Source organism: Macrotis lagotis, chromosome 5 (assembly GCF_037893015.1).
Source record: "Macrotis lagotis isolate mMagLag1 chromosome 5, bilby.v1.9.chrom.fasta, whole genome shotgun sequence".
NCBI lineage: Eukaryota > Metazoa > Chordata > Mammalia > Peramelemorphia > Peramelidae > Macrotis > Macrotis lagotis.
The window spans coordinates 230,232,603-230,253,662 of NC_133662.1; the positions used below are offsets into that span (position 1 = coordinate 230,232,603).

Here is a 21,060-nt window from a genome sequence, read left to right on the forward strand (position 1 = left end):
CTCTTCCTTTCTCAGTCTATTCCTCATCACCTAATTTCTCTTTTTTCCTCTCATCATTCTTTTTCTCCCCACATTTTTCTTTCTCCATCTTCCCATCTTCCCAATATCAATGAATGTTTCTCTTCATTTTATTTCCACTTTTCCCATCTTCTTTGCCCTCCCCCACTTAAATTTTTCAAAATTGTACATTTCTCTAAAATTCTAAGTTCAGTTACACCTCTCTCCCTCACCAGCCCCCGTCTCAATTCCCATCTCCCAGCCCCCACCCCCAATACATACATACATACATACATACATACATACATATATATATATGTCTATATGTCTATATACACATACTCACAGGTATGGGTCTTCTTAGAAGTTTCAGACCCTATAAGAAAAAGAGAATTATGAGGATTCTAGGCCCACTGAAGTCCAAGAAATGAGAGTCCCCTTCCCCTCATCGGTCACCTATATGCCTCATCCCCCAATAATTTGGTTCCCCCTCCCTTCAACCAAATTTGTTGCTGAATCTCATTAGCTTTTGTAAGTCTACAATATTACACCGGTTTGGACTAATTTTAGTTTGGGCTTCTCTTGAGTGCTTTCTGGAGTGAGGAATAGGCCAAGGGCCCTTAGTTCCCTCTGGATCTGGGAGATGAGTTAAGAAGTAACAGTTACTGAGCAATTCACCTTAGCCCCTCTTCCCAGGCCTGCCAAGACTAGGGGAACCACTCTTGGCTTTCTCCTTGATTTAGTCACCCATATCTTATTCCCTCTGTTCTTCTAGTTCCACCCAATTGGAGGAGATGCCATGATCCTAGGGTTAACCTGGTCCAGCCAAGTCTGGGGAGGAGCAAAGTCAAAGGGTCCTTGCTTTTGTGTGTGTGTGGCCTACAAGGTTCTTAGCAAACCCTTGATCAGGAAACTGGGGAGTAACTGTAGCAAACAATCCTTCTATTCCTCGATATTGCCAGTGTCCTCCTTGGTCAGTAGGACATTCCAAGGGGAGAGAGGCTACAGACTGGCACAGCTATCCTGGTCTGCAACAAAACTGGAGGAGCTGCTAACAATATGAAACCTTGAATGCAACCAAATCAAGGGTATTCCAGGAGCTGAAGCAGGCCCATGCTATCCAGGCTACCCAAGGTGAGTCACGAAGAAGCCTCTTCTCAGAGAATCAAGATCTCTAGATACTCTTTTTTGAATAGGCAGCTAGAGGAGTGGCTAGGTGGCTCAGTGGATAGAGAACTGGCCTTGGAGTCAGGAGTACTTGAGTTCAAATCCGGCCTCAGACACTTGATAATTACCTAGCTGTGTGGCCTTGGACAAGCCACTTAACCCCACTGCCTTGCAAAAACCTAAAAAAATTAAATTAAATTAAAAATAAAATAAAAATAAAAAATGAATAGGCAGCTAGATGGTGAAGCACATGGAGTACTGATATCTTAGAGTCAGTAACATCTAACTTCCAATGTTGTCTCTGATCCTTACTTACCAGACTCTGGGAAAGTTACTTTGCCTCAGTTTCCCCTTCTGTAAAATGGGTATAATAATAGCACCTACCTCCCAGGGTTGTTGTGAGGATCAGACAAGTTAATATTTCTAAAACATTTTGCACAGTGTCTAGGGAAATATATGAAAAGTGGTTTCTAAATCTCAAAGCACTCTTATGTAGGAAATTATTAGCTTGCTTATCTTCCAACTTCAAATTAGAACAACTTTTTCTTTTTTTTTTTCCTTTTTTTTTGCAAGTCAATGGCATTAAGTGGCTTGCCAAGGTCACACAACTAGGTAATTATCAAGTGTCTGAGGTGGGATTTGAATTCAGGTCCTCCTGCCTCCAGGGTTGGTGCTCTATCCACTGCGCCACCTAGCTGCCCCTCATTGGGCAACTTTTTCACCCAGTCCAATCTGATAATCAGTCAGCATTTCCCTCCCCAACTCTCTAAGGGGTCTTCTTTTTTAAATTTTTTTTTAAATTTCCAACCATAGGCAAAGAGAATTTTGAATAATTATTTTTTGGAAAGGTTTGAAATTCATATTTTTCTCCCTTCCATCCTTCTTTCCTCCTTCCCCTGATAGAGAGCAGTCTAATATAGGTTATACATGTATAAGTATGTTAAACATATTTCCATTTTAATCATGAATAACTTCTCTTCTTGATGGTATACACCCTACCCAAGATTTCACCTTCTTTCCAGAGAATAAGACTTCCTCAAACTTCACTTGCTTAGGTAGATGATAAGCTCCTGGATTTCTGGCTTCCTCATCTCCAAGTTGGGTATCCCTCCCTCTTCTCTTCCCTGTACCCCAGCCTGGTAAATCTCCATATCGAGGATGGAGAAACATCCTCTGGAGGAGAGAAGGGAGGAGGGGGTGTGAGGGTATTTCCTACCTCCTTAGACCTAATCTGCCTTAGCCTCAGTTTTCACATTTCCTTGCCTCTTCCCTGATATGGCACCCTAGTGTTCAGTATTCTTGGGCTTCAGCCTTTTTCCTGAATCCTTGATGTCCACGAGTCTGGTGTTAGAAAAAGACATCCTTCCAATCTTTTGATCTTCACCAGCATAGAGTGCATGTACACAAACACACACACACACACACACACACACACACACACACACACACACACACGACCACTGAGAGTCCTGGAGGGTCTGATTTGGGAATGCTCACCAGAGAGGAAATAGAGAGTGGCAGGCACCACTTAGATAATCAGAAGGTTTACAGGGCCTAGAAGTCATAGATACACAAATTTAAAGCTAGAAGTGATTTTACAGATCATCTAATCCCTAGCATAGTGCCAGACACTTCAAAAGTAATGCCTGCTGAGTTGAGTTGTTCAATGCCCTCATTTTTGTCTCATAATCCTAATAATAGCAGCAATTTTATATTGCTTTAAAGTTTGCAGAGTGCTTTCCAAATAGGAACTCATTTTATCCTCACAACCTGGGAGGTGGGTCCTCTTACTATTTCTAATTTGACAAATGAGGAAACTGAGGCAGACAAAGGTTAAATGATTTACCCAGGGTCACATAGCCAATAAGTGTCAGAGTGAGATTTAAACCCAATTCTTCCTGTCTCTGTGCCCATCACTCTTGTCTACTGTACCCCTGCCAAGGCCAAACTGCTAGACTATAGATAGCCATAATAATCTGATAACTCCAAAACCATTGCCCTTTCTGAAGTACTAAATCCAGGAGTTTTTAATTTGGGGAATCCATGAATTTAATTTTAGAATTGGTTTCCTTTGCAATGTTAGTTAGTTTATTTTATGCATTTAAAAACCTGGTTTTGAGAAGGGGTGCTCTGACTTCACTAGATTACCAAAAATGTCCATCCTACAAAAAAAATGCAAAAAATCTCAGGGCTAGACCTGTGTGTTTACTTGCTGGTGTTTCTAGCCTCTCTTAAATGCCTCCCAATTGTCTCATGATCCAGATGATACCCTACCCCATCAATTAAAAATCTACCTGATTGGTAGACTGGTAGATTGGTATATTGGTAGATCAAAATGTCAGCTTACTCCGGGACAGGGGGTGGGGCATGCTTTTTCCAATACTCCCCACCATCCTATACAACCAGGACTAAACTTCCTCAGCTTGGCCACTGGCAAGTGAGAAATACCAGGGGAACAGGGAAATGCCAAGACACAGGGATATGAAGCCAAGGAGAGGACCCTAATAGTTATGGGTGCGTAGAGACACGTACAACATACTGGCAGAACACAAACTCCAAGATTCCCACCTCCTGACCTGTTTCTCTCTTTTCTCACTGTGACTTTCTCTTCTCTTCCTTCTTTTCTATTCTCCTACTTTCGTCTCCTAGCTTTACCAATCTTCCCTCTCTTCCCTTTCTTCTGGTGATTTCCATTTTACTTTTCTTTCTTTCTCTGTCCCCCTTTTCCTATTTCTTCCTCTTCTAGCTCTCTATTTCCTGTCTCTTCTCTTGTTTTTCTCTTTTCTTCTCCTTATCACCTCTTTTCTTGTCTCTCCCTTTATGTCTCTCTAATTTCTCCCTGCCTCCTATTTTTTCTTCTGCTTCTCTCCTCCTACTTTGCCCTGTTCCTTCTTTTCTCCTCATTGCTTCTCTCTGTTCCTTGCCTCTCTCCTTTCCCTTTTCTCCTCTCTTTCCAACTCCTTCTCTTTTCCTGATCTATCTCTTACCCTTCTCCTCTCCTGTATCTCTCCCACCCTCCCTGTCTTACCCCTTGTGGCTTTGTGGTGACTCGGTGGGGCCCTGTCCATGGGGCAGCTCACTTGTTGGAAGTCCTTGTTCCCGGGTGGGGATCAGGGCCCAGGGGAGAAAGAGAGGGAGGGAAGAAGGGAGGGAGCACCTGGCTAGGCAGTAGGCAGGGGAGAGGAGTGGCTGGCAGAGCATCCTGGCACAACGGGCAAGTAGGGGGAAGGGGGGAGGAAAGAAACTGGGGAAATGGAAAGACAGAGAAGATATACATCAGAGCTAAGGGCAATGGAAAGAAGGGGAGATGAGGAAAGAGATAGATGATGGAGGATGGGAAAAGATAAGGGGGTACAGAGGTACAGAGGGTCTAGGCCCACCTCCCTTGGTTCTTCCAAGCCCTCTCCCTATCCTGTCTTATACCCCTCAGACTGCCTCTGTCCCTCCCAGAACAGATGTGATCTCCTTGAAGGCCTAGGAGATCTAGGGTGTACGTACCACTAGAGAACTAAGTAGTCCTGAGCTCTGCAAATGATCTGGAGAAAGTTGAGACTAGTAGTTTGGAGGCAGGATGGGACTGGGGGTGTTAGGTGGGGCAGGAAAGAAGTGAGGCCCTACAGCAGATCCTAGGACTGGGAGAGACCCTCCCTCCCCAGTTCCCCGCCCCCTACCCTCCACCCCTCTCAGGCCTGAGAGACAGGAACAAATGTCTGCCCTGGTGGCCTCCTGTCCCAGGCCCAGGGTTTGATTAGCTGGGCCTGGCTCCCAATGTTACCCAACAGGCTGGGACTGGCAGGGAGCCAGCCTGGAGGGGGTAGGGCTCCTGGGCACCCCTCCTCCCTCCCCAGCTGGTAAACAGCAGCTGAAGACCTGGCCACGCTAGGGCCTCGTGACTCCGGCTTCTCCTTCCTACCCCCCTTCATGCCAATCCCCCCCACCCCCATCCCCACGTGGAGGCCTCCATGGAGGAAGTAGCTAGCAGCTGTCCTTTCTTTCTCTAGCCACCAGGTCTCCTTCTGTGGAGACCTGCTCCCATGTCCCTGCCAAGATTTCTGTTTCTTGGCACTAAAGAGAAAAGGTGAAGTTTAGCTACGAAGACAAACTTTCCAGGGGAGAGTCACATAGAAGAGAATCAATTTTGTCCTGGGTACTTTTACTGTATAGTTATGATTTTTAAAATATTCTTTTAAGGTTTACTTTATATTTATATTATGTTCATTGTTCCTCCTTCCTTCACCTGGTAGGTGCATTCACTTCTGAGGCTCAGAGTAGTTAGGTAACACAGGTAACACATGGTAACACAGGAAGTAGAAGTGAGGGAATTTGAACCCAGGCATCTCCTGATTTCACATCTAGTGCTCTTTTTTACATCTGTCTTTAAAGATTCAATTCAGTTGCTTTAAAATGTGAGTAAAAATTCAGTCTACATAATGCCCCAGGTTCACTCTCTGAATTTATTTCAACAAGTGTTCATGAAATGCCCATGGTGGGTACCAAACCACAAGTACAAAGTTTAGATGAGCCATTGATAGACCTCAGCCTCTTAGAGCTTAGAAGGGGAATATGGCACATCTGAAAATCCCACCTATGCGCCAAAGCCTGGGAAGGGCCTTCGGTAGAATGTAGGCTTTGAATTGGGACATGAATGAAGTTGGGGAAATCAAGAGGCAGACAGGAGATGGAGTGGTAGGGGATGGGAGAGCATTCTAAGCATGGGGGGCAGACGGTGCTCAGATAGGAGATGAGATAGGGAATGTCCCACAAGTAACAAGTTCATAGAGTTCATGGAAACATAAAGCTGAGAATCATGAAATAATAATAATTTTGCCCATCTCTGCAATAGCCTATAGAATCTTAAATATAAGAGTATTGTTTCTACATGAACCCCAATAAAGGAGATGAGAATGAAGATATTTGTAAGAACACTGTGACTAGAATGAGATTGAGAGACAATGTGGCACAGTTCATTGGAGTCAAGAAGACCTGGACTCAAGGCCAGTATGATCATGGCCTCTGAGCACCCTAAGATTATAAAGTGGGGTTGAGCTGCTGATCTGCTTTTGTTGTTGGAACCAGTTTGCTATAATGGATAGAGCCAGGCCCATAAGTCAGAAAATGCCAGAGTTCAAAACCCTGGGCAGGTCATTTAACCTCTGGGTACCTCAGTTTCATTATCTAGAAAATGGGGATCAATAATATCCACTGCCTCACATGGTTGTTATGAGATTATGTAATAGAAAGTGTTTTATAAATCTTAAAATGCCCTATAAATGTTCACTGTTAGTGACCACAGGAGGGAATTTCCATCTAGGCTTTCCCCCAGATTGATGAAATCAAAAGGTCTTGACCAAAATAATAATTCAAAGTTATGTAATAAACTCAGTGTTAGTGTCTTCACAACAACATGTGAAGTAGGTAAGTAGTATAGGTAACAGCACTGTCATTTTAGAGATGAATGACTGGCCCAAAGTCACATAACTTATAAGTGCCAGAGCTAGAGTGCGAATCCAAACTTCTTTCTGTTACACATTGCTTTAAATCACGAATAAGAATTCAGCACCCATAATGCCCCAAGTTCACTCTCTTGGTTTTTATCTTTGTGCATTATGATGACTTTCTGCTGGGATAGTCAGGGTGTGGATCTGTTACAAACCAACAAGTTTGACATGGAAAGGGAAGGGCTTTGGGTTTGATTTGTCCAACTTTAATTGACTCCTCTCCTTAGGGGCAAATGGACAGGCTATACAGGATGGAGAGGGGTGGGGCACATCGGGTGATGGGGAAGGCACACTTCTGGGGCAGGTCGAGCAGAAGAGCAAACCAGAAGGTCCAACTCTGCTGGGTTGTGTATATGGTGCTTGTGCAAGGGAAGGTCCTGATCTCCTATGTAAGGAAACTTACCCTACCACCACCAGGACTCAACTTTGCCTCTTTCTCTATCTCTTTTTCCCTCCTTTGCCCAGTTCTCCTCCCCAAGTCATCAAGCATTTATTAAGGGAGCAGAGATGGGTTGGCAGAGATGATGGTGATAATAAAGTCTAGACTAGAGAATGAAGGATGATTGTTTTGGCTCCTTCCTTAAAATAGAGGTTCTGGAAAAAACTCACCAATGGGAAAAGAGGGATGCATGGGTAGGGGAGAAGACAGATGAGGCATAGTTTACAAGACTAGAGGATTAATGGCCTTATTCTTTTTTCCCCCTCCAATTAACAAGCATTTGCTTTCCTTTTCACTGATAAAAAGAAAAGAAAATTCTTTGCAAGATGCCAAGTCAAGTAAAATGTGAAATATTCATGTGATTAGTGGAACAGATTTCCATGTCCAGAAATGTATGTCTCATTCTACATCTTAAGTCCATCCCCTCTGGAGAGCATGGTAAGGTCTTCTTCTTTTTTTTTTTTTTTTAAAGTTTTTGCAAGGCAATGGGGTTCGGTAGCTTGCCCAAGGCTACACAGCTAGGTAATTATTAAATGTCTGAGGCTGGATTTGAACTCAGGTACTTCTGACTCTAGGGCCGGTGCTCTATCCACTGTGCCACCTAGCCACCTTATAAGGTCTTATTCTTGAGATCGAGGCCTGGACCTTGTGGCATCCCTCGCCAGTAAGTCTACTTCTCATTGGCAAAGCCCTCTTTCCCTCTCCTCCCGTTCACTGTTATGGTATGGATGCTATAAATGGCCCAGGGAAGTTATTTTGTCCTGGCAGAGTGGATATGCCCATTCCTTACAACTTATGCCCACTTTTTAGGTGGAAGAAAGAAGAGTGGAGCAAGGTCCAGAGGACAAGGTGAATTAAGTGTTTCCTCCTCTCCCCTCTTTCCCACCAAGCTTCGGCCTGGAATATTGGAGTTCCGGCCTATGGGGAAGGAGATCCCTAGCTTCTCCAGCTTGGATTCCAGGAAGTCATCCCATCCCTCTACCTGCAATCTCAGTCTATTTCCCAGGAGAATAATCCTTCCCGAGCTGGGCAGTGGTTTTGAGCCCCCCACGCATTCTTATGCAAGGTGGCAGATAGATATCAGCTAGTCATTTCGATCCCCCACGTGCTGAGCCCCTTATCAGCCAGGGGAATCTCAGCCTTGGGGGCAGGCGAGCCAGTGGAGGTGGGGTGGGGAGGGAAGAAGAGCTGGGGATCAACATCAACTTCTCCTTCCCCTCCCTCCCTCTAGCCCGACCACAGAAACCACTTAAAACCCAGCCTGGCTGCCTTCTCAGGGAGGAGCCTGAGGGAGTGAGGGCTGGGGGCTGAGCTTACCATGGGGACAGCAGAGGGCTAATCACTTCTACCATTAGATCATCTCCCCACCCTTTAATCACCCCATTTTTCAAGTCTTAGTTCAAGTCCCCCCATTTCTGGGAAGTCCATTGTGTCCTACTGCTCTCGCAGTAGTATTTCCTTTCTCTGAATTCCTATAAACCAAAGGGAACATTTGGCAATTCATTCTTTAAGGAATCCTAGATCCATTATAGAAAGGAGAAGACTGGGGCAGCATGGCAACCTCTTGCTTGGGTGGGAAAAAAATGAAAAAAAGATTAGAAGCCTGAATATTCAATTAGGAACAGTCCGATTCAATAGACCTTTATTAACTCTTGAACACACACGCATACATTTCTATCACCAGGCAACATTTTTGAGCCAAACTTCTCCAAATCTAACTAGATGAGTCCTCCCACAATCAACATGTGTCATTAGGTGGAGTCTCTTCTAGCTTGGTAGGCCCTAGATTTGCTAAACTTAGTTTGGCCAGCATAGGAGAACCCAAGGGTCACCTGGATAAGGCATTAGATTAGAAGCATTGGAAATGGATGGCCATACTGGGCTTAGTCGCTGGTGGTCCCCAATCTCTGGAGTGAACTCATGTCTTCTGGCTCTACCTTCTCTCTCTTGAAGATTCAGCTAAGGTACTGCCTTTTAGATGAAGCCTTTCTTGACCTCTGTCCAATTCTTAATGATCCCCTCCCACCCCCAACTCCCCTTTATTTAACTGCTTTGTATGTTCATGAATTGATACACTTTATATTTCCGCTTCCTTTGTGTCCCAGTCAAAGTTCTATCTTCTACAAGAAGCCTTTGCCAGTCCTTCATCTTCATATCTTCCCTTGAAGATCATCTCTGATTTAACTTGTCTATATCTTGTGTGTACAGAGCTGTTATGTGCTGTCTTCCCTCTAGACTGTGAGCTTCTTGAGATGAATGACAATTTCCCCCACCTTGCTTTTTACAAAAAAATTATTTATTTTATTTTAAATTTATGAAATAAAACAAGCATTTCAGTAGAATAAATAAAAAAAGATGATTGTAGTCCCAGTGCTGAGCATAGTGTCTAACATATAGCAAGTGATTAGTAATGCTTGTTGATTTGACTTGGCTTGTCTATATACTTGTCTCTGCCATTGAGATGTAAACTTCTTACATGTAGAGATTTTTTATCCCATTTTTCTCCAGTATCTCCAGTACCTGAGCCATGATAGATGCTCATTAATATTGATTGATTGATTGATCTCAACTTTGATATATCTAGTCCCAGTCATAACTGTCAATACTGCTCATGACTGAGCTCTTGAGGGGTAGGCAGACTCAACAATATATTATGAAACTCCTCCTCCCTGGCCCAGGACTTAGCTGGGATAGATAACTGGGTGCTGAGAGGACCCTCTACTGGGTAGGGACCTTTGCCTTTCCCCCCAACCCCCAGAACCTGTTCGAGCTTCTTGACTTTTCACCTATCTTAGAAGAGTTGGGAGTCACCAACTCTTTCCTGCTGTTGCAATATAGTCCTACCACTTGTCCTGCCATGACCTCTTCAGGCCCTCCAGTCCTTACCATTGACCCTGTTGGCCAGCGCACCGCCATTGGACCTACTGATGTAACCTAGTATCATCTAGGCCATATCAGATTCCCCTCTGCAACTCAGCACCCTTAGACTTCTGGGTCTTTTCATACACTCTACAGCCAAGACTTTTTTGTAATATTCCCTTTGGAGTATAAGGTTATTGAGAGTAAGAACTTTTTTTCTATTTGTAGCCACAGCTCTTAGTATTTTTTATATGGGTGGCTAGTTGGCACAGTGGATAAAGAGGAGGAAACACGGAGTGCTATATAAATTTAAGTTAATATTATCATTATATTTTATATAGAGGCAGCTAGATGGTACAAATGATAGAGCACTGGGTTGGGAGTCAGGAAGACTCTTCTTCCTGAATTCCAATCTAGCTTCAGACACTCCCTAGCTGTGTGACCCTGGGCAAGTGACTTCACCCTGTTTGCCTCAGTTTCCTCATCTGTCAAATGAGCTGGAGAAGGAAAAACCAAAGCCACTCCAGTATCTCTGCCAAGAAAACTTCAAATGGGTACACAAAGAGTTGGATACAATTGAACGACAACAATAAAACACTTTCTAATTGCTTTTTTATCCATTCATCCTTATTTGCTCCTTTCCAGTGGCTTTTCTGGAACAAACAGAGGTCTGGGAAAGAAGCTAATTAGGGGCAGTAGGCTGAATCGACCTGGGCCTTTAACAGGAGAGATGGAAACTAAATTTTAGAGTGAGGAGTTTTGAGAAATCAAGAGTTAACAGTCAGGACCTCTTTTTGCTGACAAGCTGCGGCTCATATGGTCAATGTTTCCCAGACCTAAAAGACAAGATATGTGTTGAGTACTAGCTTCATAAAATGACAAACTCTGAAAAAGGGTAAAGACCAGAAACAGTGTGGTCAAAAAAAAAAAAAGCCAGTTTTTTGAGGGGGAAAAAAGAGGCCAAGATGACAGAGACTGTGGGTGCTGAGCCTTGATTTTGGGGGCCTAATAGGAGGCAGGACATTAAGCATTTTGAACTGAAAGGAGATGGAAAGAGCGGCTAGGTGGCATAGTAGACAAAGCACCAGCCCTGGAGTCAGGAGTACCTGGTCTCAGACACTTAATAATGACCTAGCTGTGTGGCCTTGGGCAAGCCACTTAACCCCATTTGCCTTGCAAAAATCTAAAAAAAAAAAAAAAAAAAAAAAAGAGGAGATGGAAAGAGAAGAGATCCAACTCTAAGCTTCATCTTTTAAATTTTTCACAATTTTCACATTGACCCTCTAACATTTACATTTCTTAATCTCATATTTGTCATTTTAGAAAGGAAAAAGCTTGAATAAACCAAACCTTTGTGAAGATTTTTTCCATGTAGGAAAAATCAATTGGTGCTGAAGATGGGGACTAAGTCTTGTAACATTAATCATATTTAAATGTATCTTCTAAGGAGTATTAGCTCAAAATCTTGTCATTCAGAAAGTCCAACAGAGGATTTCTGTGATTTCTTGTCTGTTTGTCTAATTTTAAGATCAGTTTTACAGACAGTTTATATTCCCAGGTAAACTAGAGGTGGGAAATAGGAATACAAATTAATAAAGATAGTGTATCTTAGTGTTTTCCTAATATATAGGGCAGTGGTACTGGGATTCAGCAAATCTGTAGTGAATTAATTCATTACCTTCAGGGGCTGCCCTGTTTCAAAGTATTATCTTAATGAAGTGGCTCCTTCCCAAACAAATTTTGGGTCCAGTAAGCCTCTAAGGGAGAACAACTTACAATCCCTAATGATTAAATTTATGGCCTGTTAATTAGGGATGATGGCTGATGTTAATTGCGGGCTAAGGGGTAGATTGAATGATAGCTGTTAAAAAAATGACAATAGGAAAACTTATCTGGAGGTCACTGACTCTGAGCAATTATGGGATAGTGTTGAATTATGATTCATGAAGAGTTGTATTCAAATCCTACCTCAGACATGTATTAGCTGTGGGACCTTAGGCAAGTAATTTTCCCTCTGTCTGCCTGTGCCTTACCTTTCAAAATGGGAATAATAATGGTACCTATCTGCCAGGGTTGTTATGAAGATTGAATGAAATAAAGTAAACAAAGTAAAGCCCTTTGCAAATCTTATATATAAAATGCTAGTCACTATTATGATGGCATTATTATATTTTAAATAGGGGCAGCTAGGTGATACAGTGGATAGAGCGCTGGACCTGGGGTGAAGAAGACTCATTTTCCTGAATTCAAATCTGGACTCGAACACTTATTAGTGGTATAACCTTGGGCAAGTCAGTTAACCCTGTCTGTTTCAATTTCATCATCTGTTAAATGAGCTAGAGAAGGAAATGGCAAACCACTCCAGTGTCTTTGTCAAGAAAACTCCAAATGGGGTCATAAAGAGTTGGACTGAAGGACTGAAAAATGACTAAAACAATAAATATTTTATATAGTTATTTGGCCTGTCATACCCATACTAGGCGGTAAACTCTATGAGGACAAGATAATATCTATCTTAAACTCCCCCCCTCCCAGTGTCTATCACGGTTTTCTTTACACAAAAGGTGCTTAATAACAATTTTTGAATCTTGCTTAAAAAAAAGACAGGTGCATAGGATCATAGATTTTGAGTTGAAAGGAACCATTGAAGGCAGTCTTTTAGCTCAATTCCTTATTTTACAGATGAGCAGTAAAGACCTTTTTTAAGGTCACAGGAACTAAGTAGGATTTAAATCCAGATCTTTAAGTTTTTTTTTAAAATTGATATATTTTGTTTTTATATCACCTAGATTTCCCACCTACCTCAAATCTTTATTCTCCTACCTCCCAGAGTGCTACTCATATAAAATTAACAAAAGATAATGAAGAAAAAGAGGGAAAATTAGCAAAACTAATCCAAACATTAAAAAAAATCTGACAATATATACAATATTCTTCACCTATGGATCTCACCCTAATCCCCACCTCTGCAAAGAAATGGGGGGATACCTTATTGTATCTCCTCTTTGGGGCTATGCTAACACTTTGTAATTTTACCATATTCATTTTCAGTTGTTTTTTGGTGATTCTTTCCATTTCCATTTTCATAAATCATTTGTGCATATTATTTTTTCCTGGCTCTATTTCACTCTGAATTAGTGCACTGATTATTCCAATAATCTATATTGATAGGATTTATTGTTTCATTCAGCACAATACTCATTCATGGACCAAGTTATTTGGACACTCCCTAATTGGTGGGCATCTACTTAAATTCTTCTGAATCTAAATCTTTCCGTTGTAGGAAGCTCCATGAAGGGTCTGAGGAAGCCAAAGAGTCTCAACAAAGAGACCTCAGCAAAGGGAAAAGAGAGACCCATTATCTTGTTTAGGTTGCATTACATTGTCTGTTATATCCTTTCCAGTTCAAATTTTGTGATTCTTTAGTGATTTGTAGGTATATGTGTAAATTTGAAGAGATTAAGTAAAGGAAAGAAAATAGCATATTGGCTGGCATGGCACCCATGATTCTTTGGCCAATGCTGCCACCTGGTGGATTTCTGGAGTACAATTATGTTGTTCAATGTTGACAAAGATAATGGGGTAGTTTGCCATTTCTTTCTCCAGTGTGTCCCCATTTTACAGAAGAGGAACTGAGGCAAATAGCTATTAAGTGACTTTCCCAGGCTTACACAGTTAATAAATATCTGAGGTCGGATTTGAATCCAGATCTTCCTGACTTCAGTCCTGGTGCTCTATCCATGGTGCCACCTAGTTGCCCCACATCTAGGGAAACCAACTCAAAAGAATTGTGATGAAGGGTGGGAGTGTGGGTAGGGTGGGAAGGGGAAGAGAGAAGAACCTGAGCCTTAGTAACTCAGAGGAGTCAAGAACAGAAGAGAGGATGGAGGAAGAGGGAAGAACTTGGGCCCCATATTGACATTACCTCAGTTGCTGGCATGTCTTCTCTTATCTCCTACCTTCCTCTTGGAAGACTGAGCCAAAAGGATCAGGCTCCTGGGAAAGTTTAAAGGAATAAGAAGGTCAGAACTGACGTCAAAGGATGATCCAGGTAGGATGTAAACACAACCTGACCTACATTTTTTTTCTATGCCTGCCCATGCAAGACGGACCCTGCAGTCTAAAAGCCTCTGTGCCATGGGGCTTTTGTCTCATTCATTTGATAACAAAACAATCCAATATTGGGCTAGTTCTAGCCTTTTATATCCCTTTACCTTTGTAACCCAAAGAGAAAGCTCTGCTTGGTCTTTGTCCACTGGGGTGGACAGATGGGTGAATTAGATCAGGGAGGGGTGAGGTGAGTGTGGAAATGACTGTGTATTCTCCAATCTCAACCAAAGAAAGGTTTTCCAAAATGGTGGCAGGGTAGGGTTTACCATTGGATTTGGGGTTAGAGGACCTGGGTTCAAATCCCTGTTCTGTACTTACTATCTGAATCATCATCATCTGTAAAATGGGAAACTTGGATTTAATGACCTCTAAGTTTCCTTTTAACTCCCTGCCCATGATTCCCAGGAAGTTATAAGCTTCTTCCTCATCCTTGCAAAGTGAGGGGCTTAATATGTGTTTGAATTGATGCTATATTGATCTGCTCAGGTCTAGGACTTATTACTTTGAATAAGTCACTTTGTCTGTCTAGCTCTCAGCTTCCTCTGTAAAAGGAGAGAATTGAATGAGGCAGTCAAGTCTCACCATTCTGTGATTCTTTCCAACTTTGTTGTTCTGTGTTCCATCCCCATGGGTATGTGGATAGAGGAGAGGTAGGGCTGTCAAAGACCATGAAAGTCAGAGGGGACTTGATTAAGGGTTTAACCAACATTTTATTAACAAAAATAAATAGATTTCATGACAAATTAAAAGATGAATAGATTAAAGACAGAGAGAGCTGAAGATAACCTTGAGGCAGGTGTGGGGAAAGACCAATGTCTATGGGGATAGAGAGGAAGGGAAGCACCAGGGAGGCCCTTCTACTCTTAGGACTCTCAAAGAGGACCCATTTCGCATGTTTTTGGTCTGAACCTGGGAACAGGTCCTTCTTCTTTACCACCCTAGCCCCTGGCAGGGAGGAGGGTGACAAGAGGGGCCTCACACTCTCCCAACAACACATCCCTTCGTAGACCAGCTCCCTTGTCCAGCACCTTGGCCTTGAGATTGTGGGTGGCCAGGTCAGAGGGTTTAAGTCCCTCAAAGAAGAAGTCCTCATTGAAGATGGGGTTAGAACTACACTTTACCACCCTGCTCCGTCCCTGTGGCCAGTTGCCTGGCCTTAACCGAAATATGACACAGCAGCCACTGCTTCCCTTGGACCCCACTCGGCCCCTGGGCAGTCCTTCAGCACTGATAAGTCGGAGCCTCAGCTGACCCAAACCTGCCTGGTACTCAGTGGACAATCTCAGCTGCCCACCTCGGGGTCCCAGACTCACCACACTCTCTTTAGTCACCTGTAGCTGACAGCACAGAAAGTCCAGGTGGAAGAGGGGTAGTGTTGGGGGACCTACGTGGTGGACACCATGGGGCCTAGAATCAGCTGAACTCTCTCCATTGGGGGATAGGAAGCTATGTCTGGGGGGATGCAGATTGGACGAGCCTTGGTGGGCTCGTGTGGGGCCTGGTTGAGGTGAGCTGAAGGGTGAAGAGTCAGGTGAGGAGGCTGTGTCACTTTCCAGTGCCAAGCAGAGGCGAAGGTCCGGGGATGAGAGGTGCATTCGGGGCTTGGATGGAGGTCTCTCTGAGGCAGAGGTCAATGGGGCCACGTGGAAAAGGGACTCTCGTCGCCGGGTGTGGGGACTCTCCAGAAGAAAGGCCCAGCCTTCCCGTCCAGCCAGATGGGGCAGGGAGCAGGCTCCTTGAAGTTCTTGACCCCTAGTCCAACCTGTTTCTCTCTCTGACCCAGATTCAGGACCCCCCATGTCTGGGAGCCTGGGGGGGATAAAAAACTGGGGTATTCGGTCTGGGGTTAGGACATTGGGACAAGCAGAAGGGGAGGTTCCAGGGGCTTTTCTTCTGCAGAATAAGATGTGGGGCCTCCATGGTGTCCCCGGCTCTATTCTCCCTCCCTTGTAGCCAGCTTTTTCCAAGAGCCACATGGGAGAGGGGGGGGAATAGAAATAGGGGAGTGAGGAAGGAAGATGGAAGAGTCCAAATCCAGTCTCTGGCTGAAGGTGCTGGGCTAGGAGGGAGAAAAATAGAATCAGGAGTTGGGTGCTGCAGTCCTAATCTTGAAGACTCCAGAATGTGAGGGTCAAGGGTAAGAGGTGTCTGTCCATTTTCCCATCTTCTCTCCCCCCCCTTCTTGGCTCCCTTTTTCCAGCCTGTGTAAACCTTCTTTGGCTACCTTTTGAACAGAAAGCAGCAAATGACAGTAAAGTGAAGAACAAGGGAGACCACTAGCTGACCTCCAACATTTAGATAAATGCAAATGGATGTTTACATGTCTACACAGGTATGTAGACTGACATAAGAGAGACAGACAAGTAATAGCAGAGAGATAGAGGCATCCATCATCATGGACATTGGCTGATGCATACAGGTGAGCTTGGAGAGGTTAAATACACAGCTATACATAATACAGGGATGAGTAGAATGGAAGCTCCTTGAGGATAGTCACTGTCTTTTTTTTTTTCCCCTTAGGCTCTCTAGTGCCTAGACACCATCTGGACCATTTTGTTTTGTTTTTCAGTCATGTCCAACTCTTTGTGACCTCATTTGGGGTTTTCTTGGAAAAGATACTGGAGCTATTTGCCATTTCCTTCTCCAGCTCATTTTAACAGATTGGGGAAACTATGGCAAGCAGGGTCTTGCCCAGGATCACCCAGCTGGGAAATATCTGAGGCCACATTTGAATCTTCCTGACTTTGGACCTAACACTTTGAAATTATGGCACCACTGGGCTGCCCTATAGTAAATTCTTAATAAATGTGAAATTGAATTCAATTGACATAAACACATATAGATATTTTGTTTATACATTTTGTTTATACATATATTGTGTGAATATATGTACATATAATCTATATATGTATTTATATCTCTACATATGTATTTATATCTGTATATATGCATTTATAACTCTACATATGCATTTATATCTCTATATATGTATTTAAATCTCTATATATTTATATCTCTACTATGTTTTGTATCTATCTCTCTATATATATTTATAGATCTACATATGCATTTATATCTTTATATATGCATTTATATCTATATATGCATTTATCTCTATACATGCATTTATATATATGCATGCATTTGTATCTCTATATATGCATTTATATCTCTATATGTGCATTTAAATATCTCTATATATTTCTATTTCTATTATATGCATTTATATCTCTATATATGTTTTATATCTCTATATATGCATTTAAATCTCTACATATGCATTTATGGCTCTATATATGCATTTATATCTCTATTTATGTATTTATATCTATATATGCATTTATATCTCTATATATGTACATACTATATATACAGAGAGAGAGATATCTATTTATATAGATAGAAAAGCAGATAAATATTCCTTCACAACTGGCAATAAGTAATTGTGATATTGAATTCCAATGATAGAAGCACATACACATATATGTGTGTGGGTAACTATTTTTTGTATATACATATATACAAGCATATGTGTGAATATATTTTTATACCTAATACATAGAAAAGCTGACAAACATTCATATATTCAATCAGCAACAGACAGAGGCACACATATAGCCCACAAGGACAAAAGCATTTAGCAGACAAAAATGTCCTTTCCATAGAGAAATGGTAACACATCAGGAGAGTTGGACTATAGGAAGTTAGGTAGCACAGACTAGAAATCTGAATTAACCCCCCCCCCATACTACTGTGTGACTCTAGCTGTCACTTAACCTCTCTCCACCTTGGTTCCTTCATCTGTGAAATTGGACTCAGTGTCTTCTAAGGTCCCTCCAGTTCTAAATCTGTAAAAGTCATCTGGAGCAGTCAAATGTATGCATGTAAACCCATTCCCTGAGCCATAGGATTTTAGATTAAGTAATAGCATGAGGACAAAGCCAAGCCCCAGTGCAGGGCCAGGCGAGCTCACAGACCTGGGTTCACATAAATATCAACTTTCCTAGACGTGGTCAGACAAAAGCCCCCTTTCACTGCATCTCCTCCTATTCAGAGGTCTCACTGCCCCTACTTTGACTGGATCTGATCATCCCTCAACTTTCCTCTTTCTCTACTGGTAACCCTATCATTGGGTGACCACCTCTTCCCAGGGAAAAATCACAGTCAGCCCTAGCCCTTAACCCCAATCTCTGCCACACCTGCAGCTCTCCAGGTTCACAGATCTATTCGGCTGAATTTCTTCAAGGTCAGACTTGTACTTGTCTTCAGAGTTCCTTTAGTGACTTAAGGTGATTTGAAGGTGGTGGGAGAGGAGGGTCTCCCTGTGGAACAGGGCTCCTTCCCTTTTTATAGATCCTCTCACAAAGTCCTGATGCATCTGGAGCCTATGGGGTGTCTTGGTCCAAGGGCAGAGTCTCTCCTTCTTCCCCATTCCCTCCCTTTCTCACTTCCTGTCCCACCGGCCAGTGGGAACCTGTTATTGAAACCAAGCACAAAGGAAGCATTCATTAATTTTCCCCCCACCCCCCAGATATGATTACTCGAGGAGATTCTCGTCCTCTTTCAGCTTTATTGAATAATCCCCTCACCCCTATTTCTAAGTCTCCATGATCGTTTTTCTGAGGCTGAACACCTTATGTATTCCTGGGGCTTTTCCGCCCGTATCCCCAGGATACCTTATATCTGTCCTGGCTCTCACCACTCTTCCCTGGCTCTCCCCATTGGTATTTACTGTCAGTTTGTTCCAAGGGGCCCGAGTGTCTTGGAGGGTGCCCCAGAGTTGATAAGCTCACCTGTTGCTTGCTGTCTTGTTCATGGGTTCTGGAGAGTCGGGGAAAGGGGAAAAGGTGCAATCATCTCCCCTACTCATTCCTCTAGCTACGTCTTTCTGGGAGGAGCCAGCAGGGCCTGCTTGCTGCCAGGTCTGACCTGTTTTCCTGAATAAACACTGTAACTCTGTCTCTGGGACCATCAGCCCAGCCTCCTTAATCCCTTCCTCCAGGCAGGGTCTGGGGCTAACCCTCCTCTCTCAGAAAACTCTCAGGGAGAAGGTGGATAGGGTTCACCCTCTACCCTCATATACTTTGGAAGATTCACTGATAGCTCTCAGTCTTAGGAGAGAGAGTGGGCACCAGGAACTCCCATCTCTTACAGTCACCGTATCTAGGTCTTAGTGAGGTGACAACCCCACTGATTACACACATGACCCAGTCCTATCTAAGCCCATCTTAAAAGCCCACATTCTGTCTGTCCTTCTATTGCAAGGTGCCTCTAATTCAAAAGCTGTCATGCACCCTATGAAACAGTACCAGGGAGGACTTCTTGGTAATCCTGCCCAATTTTTTGCAGTAGTGCCTTATAGTGAAGGGAAAGCACAACCCATTCTAAACAATCGAGGGAATTAGTGAAATTTCTCATTTCTTTCTGGGCTCCAATTCACATACATATCTCTCAAATTTGATAAGATGGATAGAGCTTGGAGATATTAGCAAGTTAGAGCCCTCAGCTCCAAGGAGTGGGAAGAACCTTAGAAGGGTCCAGGTTCTCTTTATCTTGATCTTGACTACCTTTGAGCCCCTTTTTGCAGCATCCAGAGAAGAAGGAGGTAGATATATATATATGCATAAGGTGGAGAGGAAATAGTAGCACACTTTACAGGATATGGGAAAGGGGTGCGATAGAGGAAAAGGAAGGGAGTCAAAGGGAAGGAGGGGGTTGAGTGTCTTTATATTATCCAGAGGTCCTTCCAATGAGGTCTTACCATCCCAGGGCCTCTCAATTGGATCCGGGAGCCTCTAGAAGTTCTTTTCTGGGTCATTATGTGAAGCCTCTAATCAAGAGTTTCACTCAGCCAGGGACCTTATTTTCTCCTTTCTCTACTTTCTGTTCTAATTCTGAGCATCCTCATATCTGACCAATGTGACTAAAGAATATGCAAAAAGAAGTGAACCTAGGAGAGAAGTAGCCTGGTTGTCCCATGTTGGCTAGCTTGAGTGTATCACGTAAGCTGTTGTAGAGAAACTCCAACCAATGAGAATACGTAGATACCAGTCAAAATCACCCATAGACAACCTGTGTGACCTATGTGTGTGTGACTCTTACCATCTCTGGGCTTCTGTTTTTTTCATCTGAAAAAGGAAGAAACTAGGCAAGGTCTTTTTCAGTATTGACATTCTGTGATGTGAAAGGATTTTGACTAGTAATCTACTCTTGTTTCTGTAGTCTAATAGGAAGCTCTTTGGGGTGACTAACTCACAAATTTCCATTTGGTCATGGATCGAGTTACTCCAAATGAGCCAAATATCCAAGTGAGTCAGATGTGCTGGATGAGATTGGTCAATCATATGGATACCAGAGATCATGATATCCTCTGTGAATGGTTACCGTACAAATGATTTTCGTCATTTGATGGTCGAGTGCTTTTGATGGTTGAACAAGTGTATTTATTTGTCCTCTTTATTACCAGTGACCCTTGGAAGTGATAGGTGCTCTGAGACTCACAGCCTGCCCATTAACCTTGGCTCTTCTTGATTTTGCATTTTCTGAGGGAGACAGCATTGGGTGGTGGAATAGGGGAGGACCGGGGTCAAGAAACAACCTTGGTTTTGATCTAGATTCTGTATCTAGTTGTGTACTTGGGCTAGTCACTTCACTTTTCCAGACTTCAGTTTCCTGATCTGTAAAATGTAGAGATCAGCAAAATTTTCACCTTGTGTAAGAACTCTTCCCTGTTTACTTCCTCCCTGCCTACCATTTCCCTATTAGATTATCTTTTATTTTCACTGTATATAACTTGTATGTTCACAAATTATCTCCTTCCTTCAAAAGTGAGCTCCTTGAGGGCAGGGATTGTGTATATGTCTTTGAGCCTCTAGAGTTTGATACATTACCTGATACTTGATACTAAGGGATCGCTCACTGACTGACTGACTGGACCAGACCAGAAAACGTCTAAAATCTCTGTAAATTTACACTAACAGCCCAAGATTA

The 21,060-nt window shown here is 42.9% G+C and overlaps 2 protein-coding genes across 6 annotated transcripts in view; both read right to left on the minus strand.

The window, feature by feature from the left end:
• The window catches only part of RORC (RAR related orphan receptor C), a 35,188-nt gene extending 30,846 nt beyond the window's left edge, over nt 1-4,342 (minus strand). Inside the window, exons 1-2 of one of the 3 annotated variants that reach the window (XM_074188860.1) lie at nt 4,193-4,235; nt 344-373 (exon numbers count right to left, since the gene is read on the minus strand). Coding sequence is in view for 2 of the 3 variants with exons in the window: in XM_074188862.1 (XP_074044963.1) it covers nt 344-373; nt 4,193-4,232 (70 nt within the window). In the remaining variant the exon portion in view is untranslated. Of the gene's footprint in view, nt 1-343; nt 374-4,192 lie in introns of all 3 variants that reach the window. The other 2 variants (XM_074188862.1, XM_074188859.1) reach the window with 2 other exon arrangements.
• Nucleotides 4,343-9,156: 4,814 nt separating this feature from the next.
• Nucleotides 9,157-21,013, minus strand: C2CD4D (C2 calcium dependent domain containing 4D). Of its 3 annotated transcripts, XM_074188865.1 has the most exons (6): nt 18,864-21,013; nt 18,270-18,544; nt 15,384-16,129; nt 14,653-14,726; nt 13,886-13,956; nt 9,157-10,796 (listed from the first exon to the last, which is right to left on the minus strand). In XM_074188865.1, the coding sequence occupies exons 3-5, from the start codon at nt 16,044-16,046 to the stop codon at nt 13,887-13,889; spliced, it is 807 nt and encodes a 268-aa protein (XP_074044966.1). In that variant the 5' UTR covers nt 16,047-16,129; nt 18,270-18,544; nt 18,864-21,013; the 3' UTR covers nt 9,157-10,796; nt 13,886. The 3 variants fall into 3 exon arrangements, with proteins under 3 accessions (XP_074044966.1, XP_074044965.1, XP_074044964.1); XM_074188864.1 differs by having other exon boundaries at nt 9,157-13,956; XM_074188863.1 differs by lacking the exons at nt 9,157-10,796; nt 13,886-13,956; nt 14,653-14,726 and having other exon boundaries at nt 14,734-16,129; nt 18,864-19,508.
• Nucleotides 21,014-21,060: the final 47 nt, after the last annotated feature.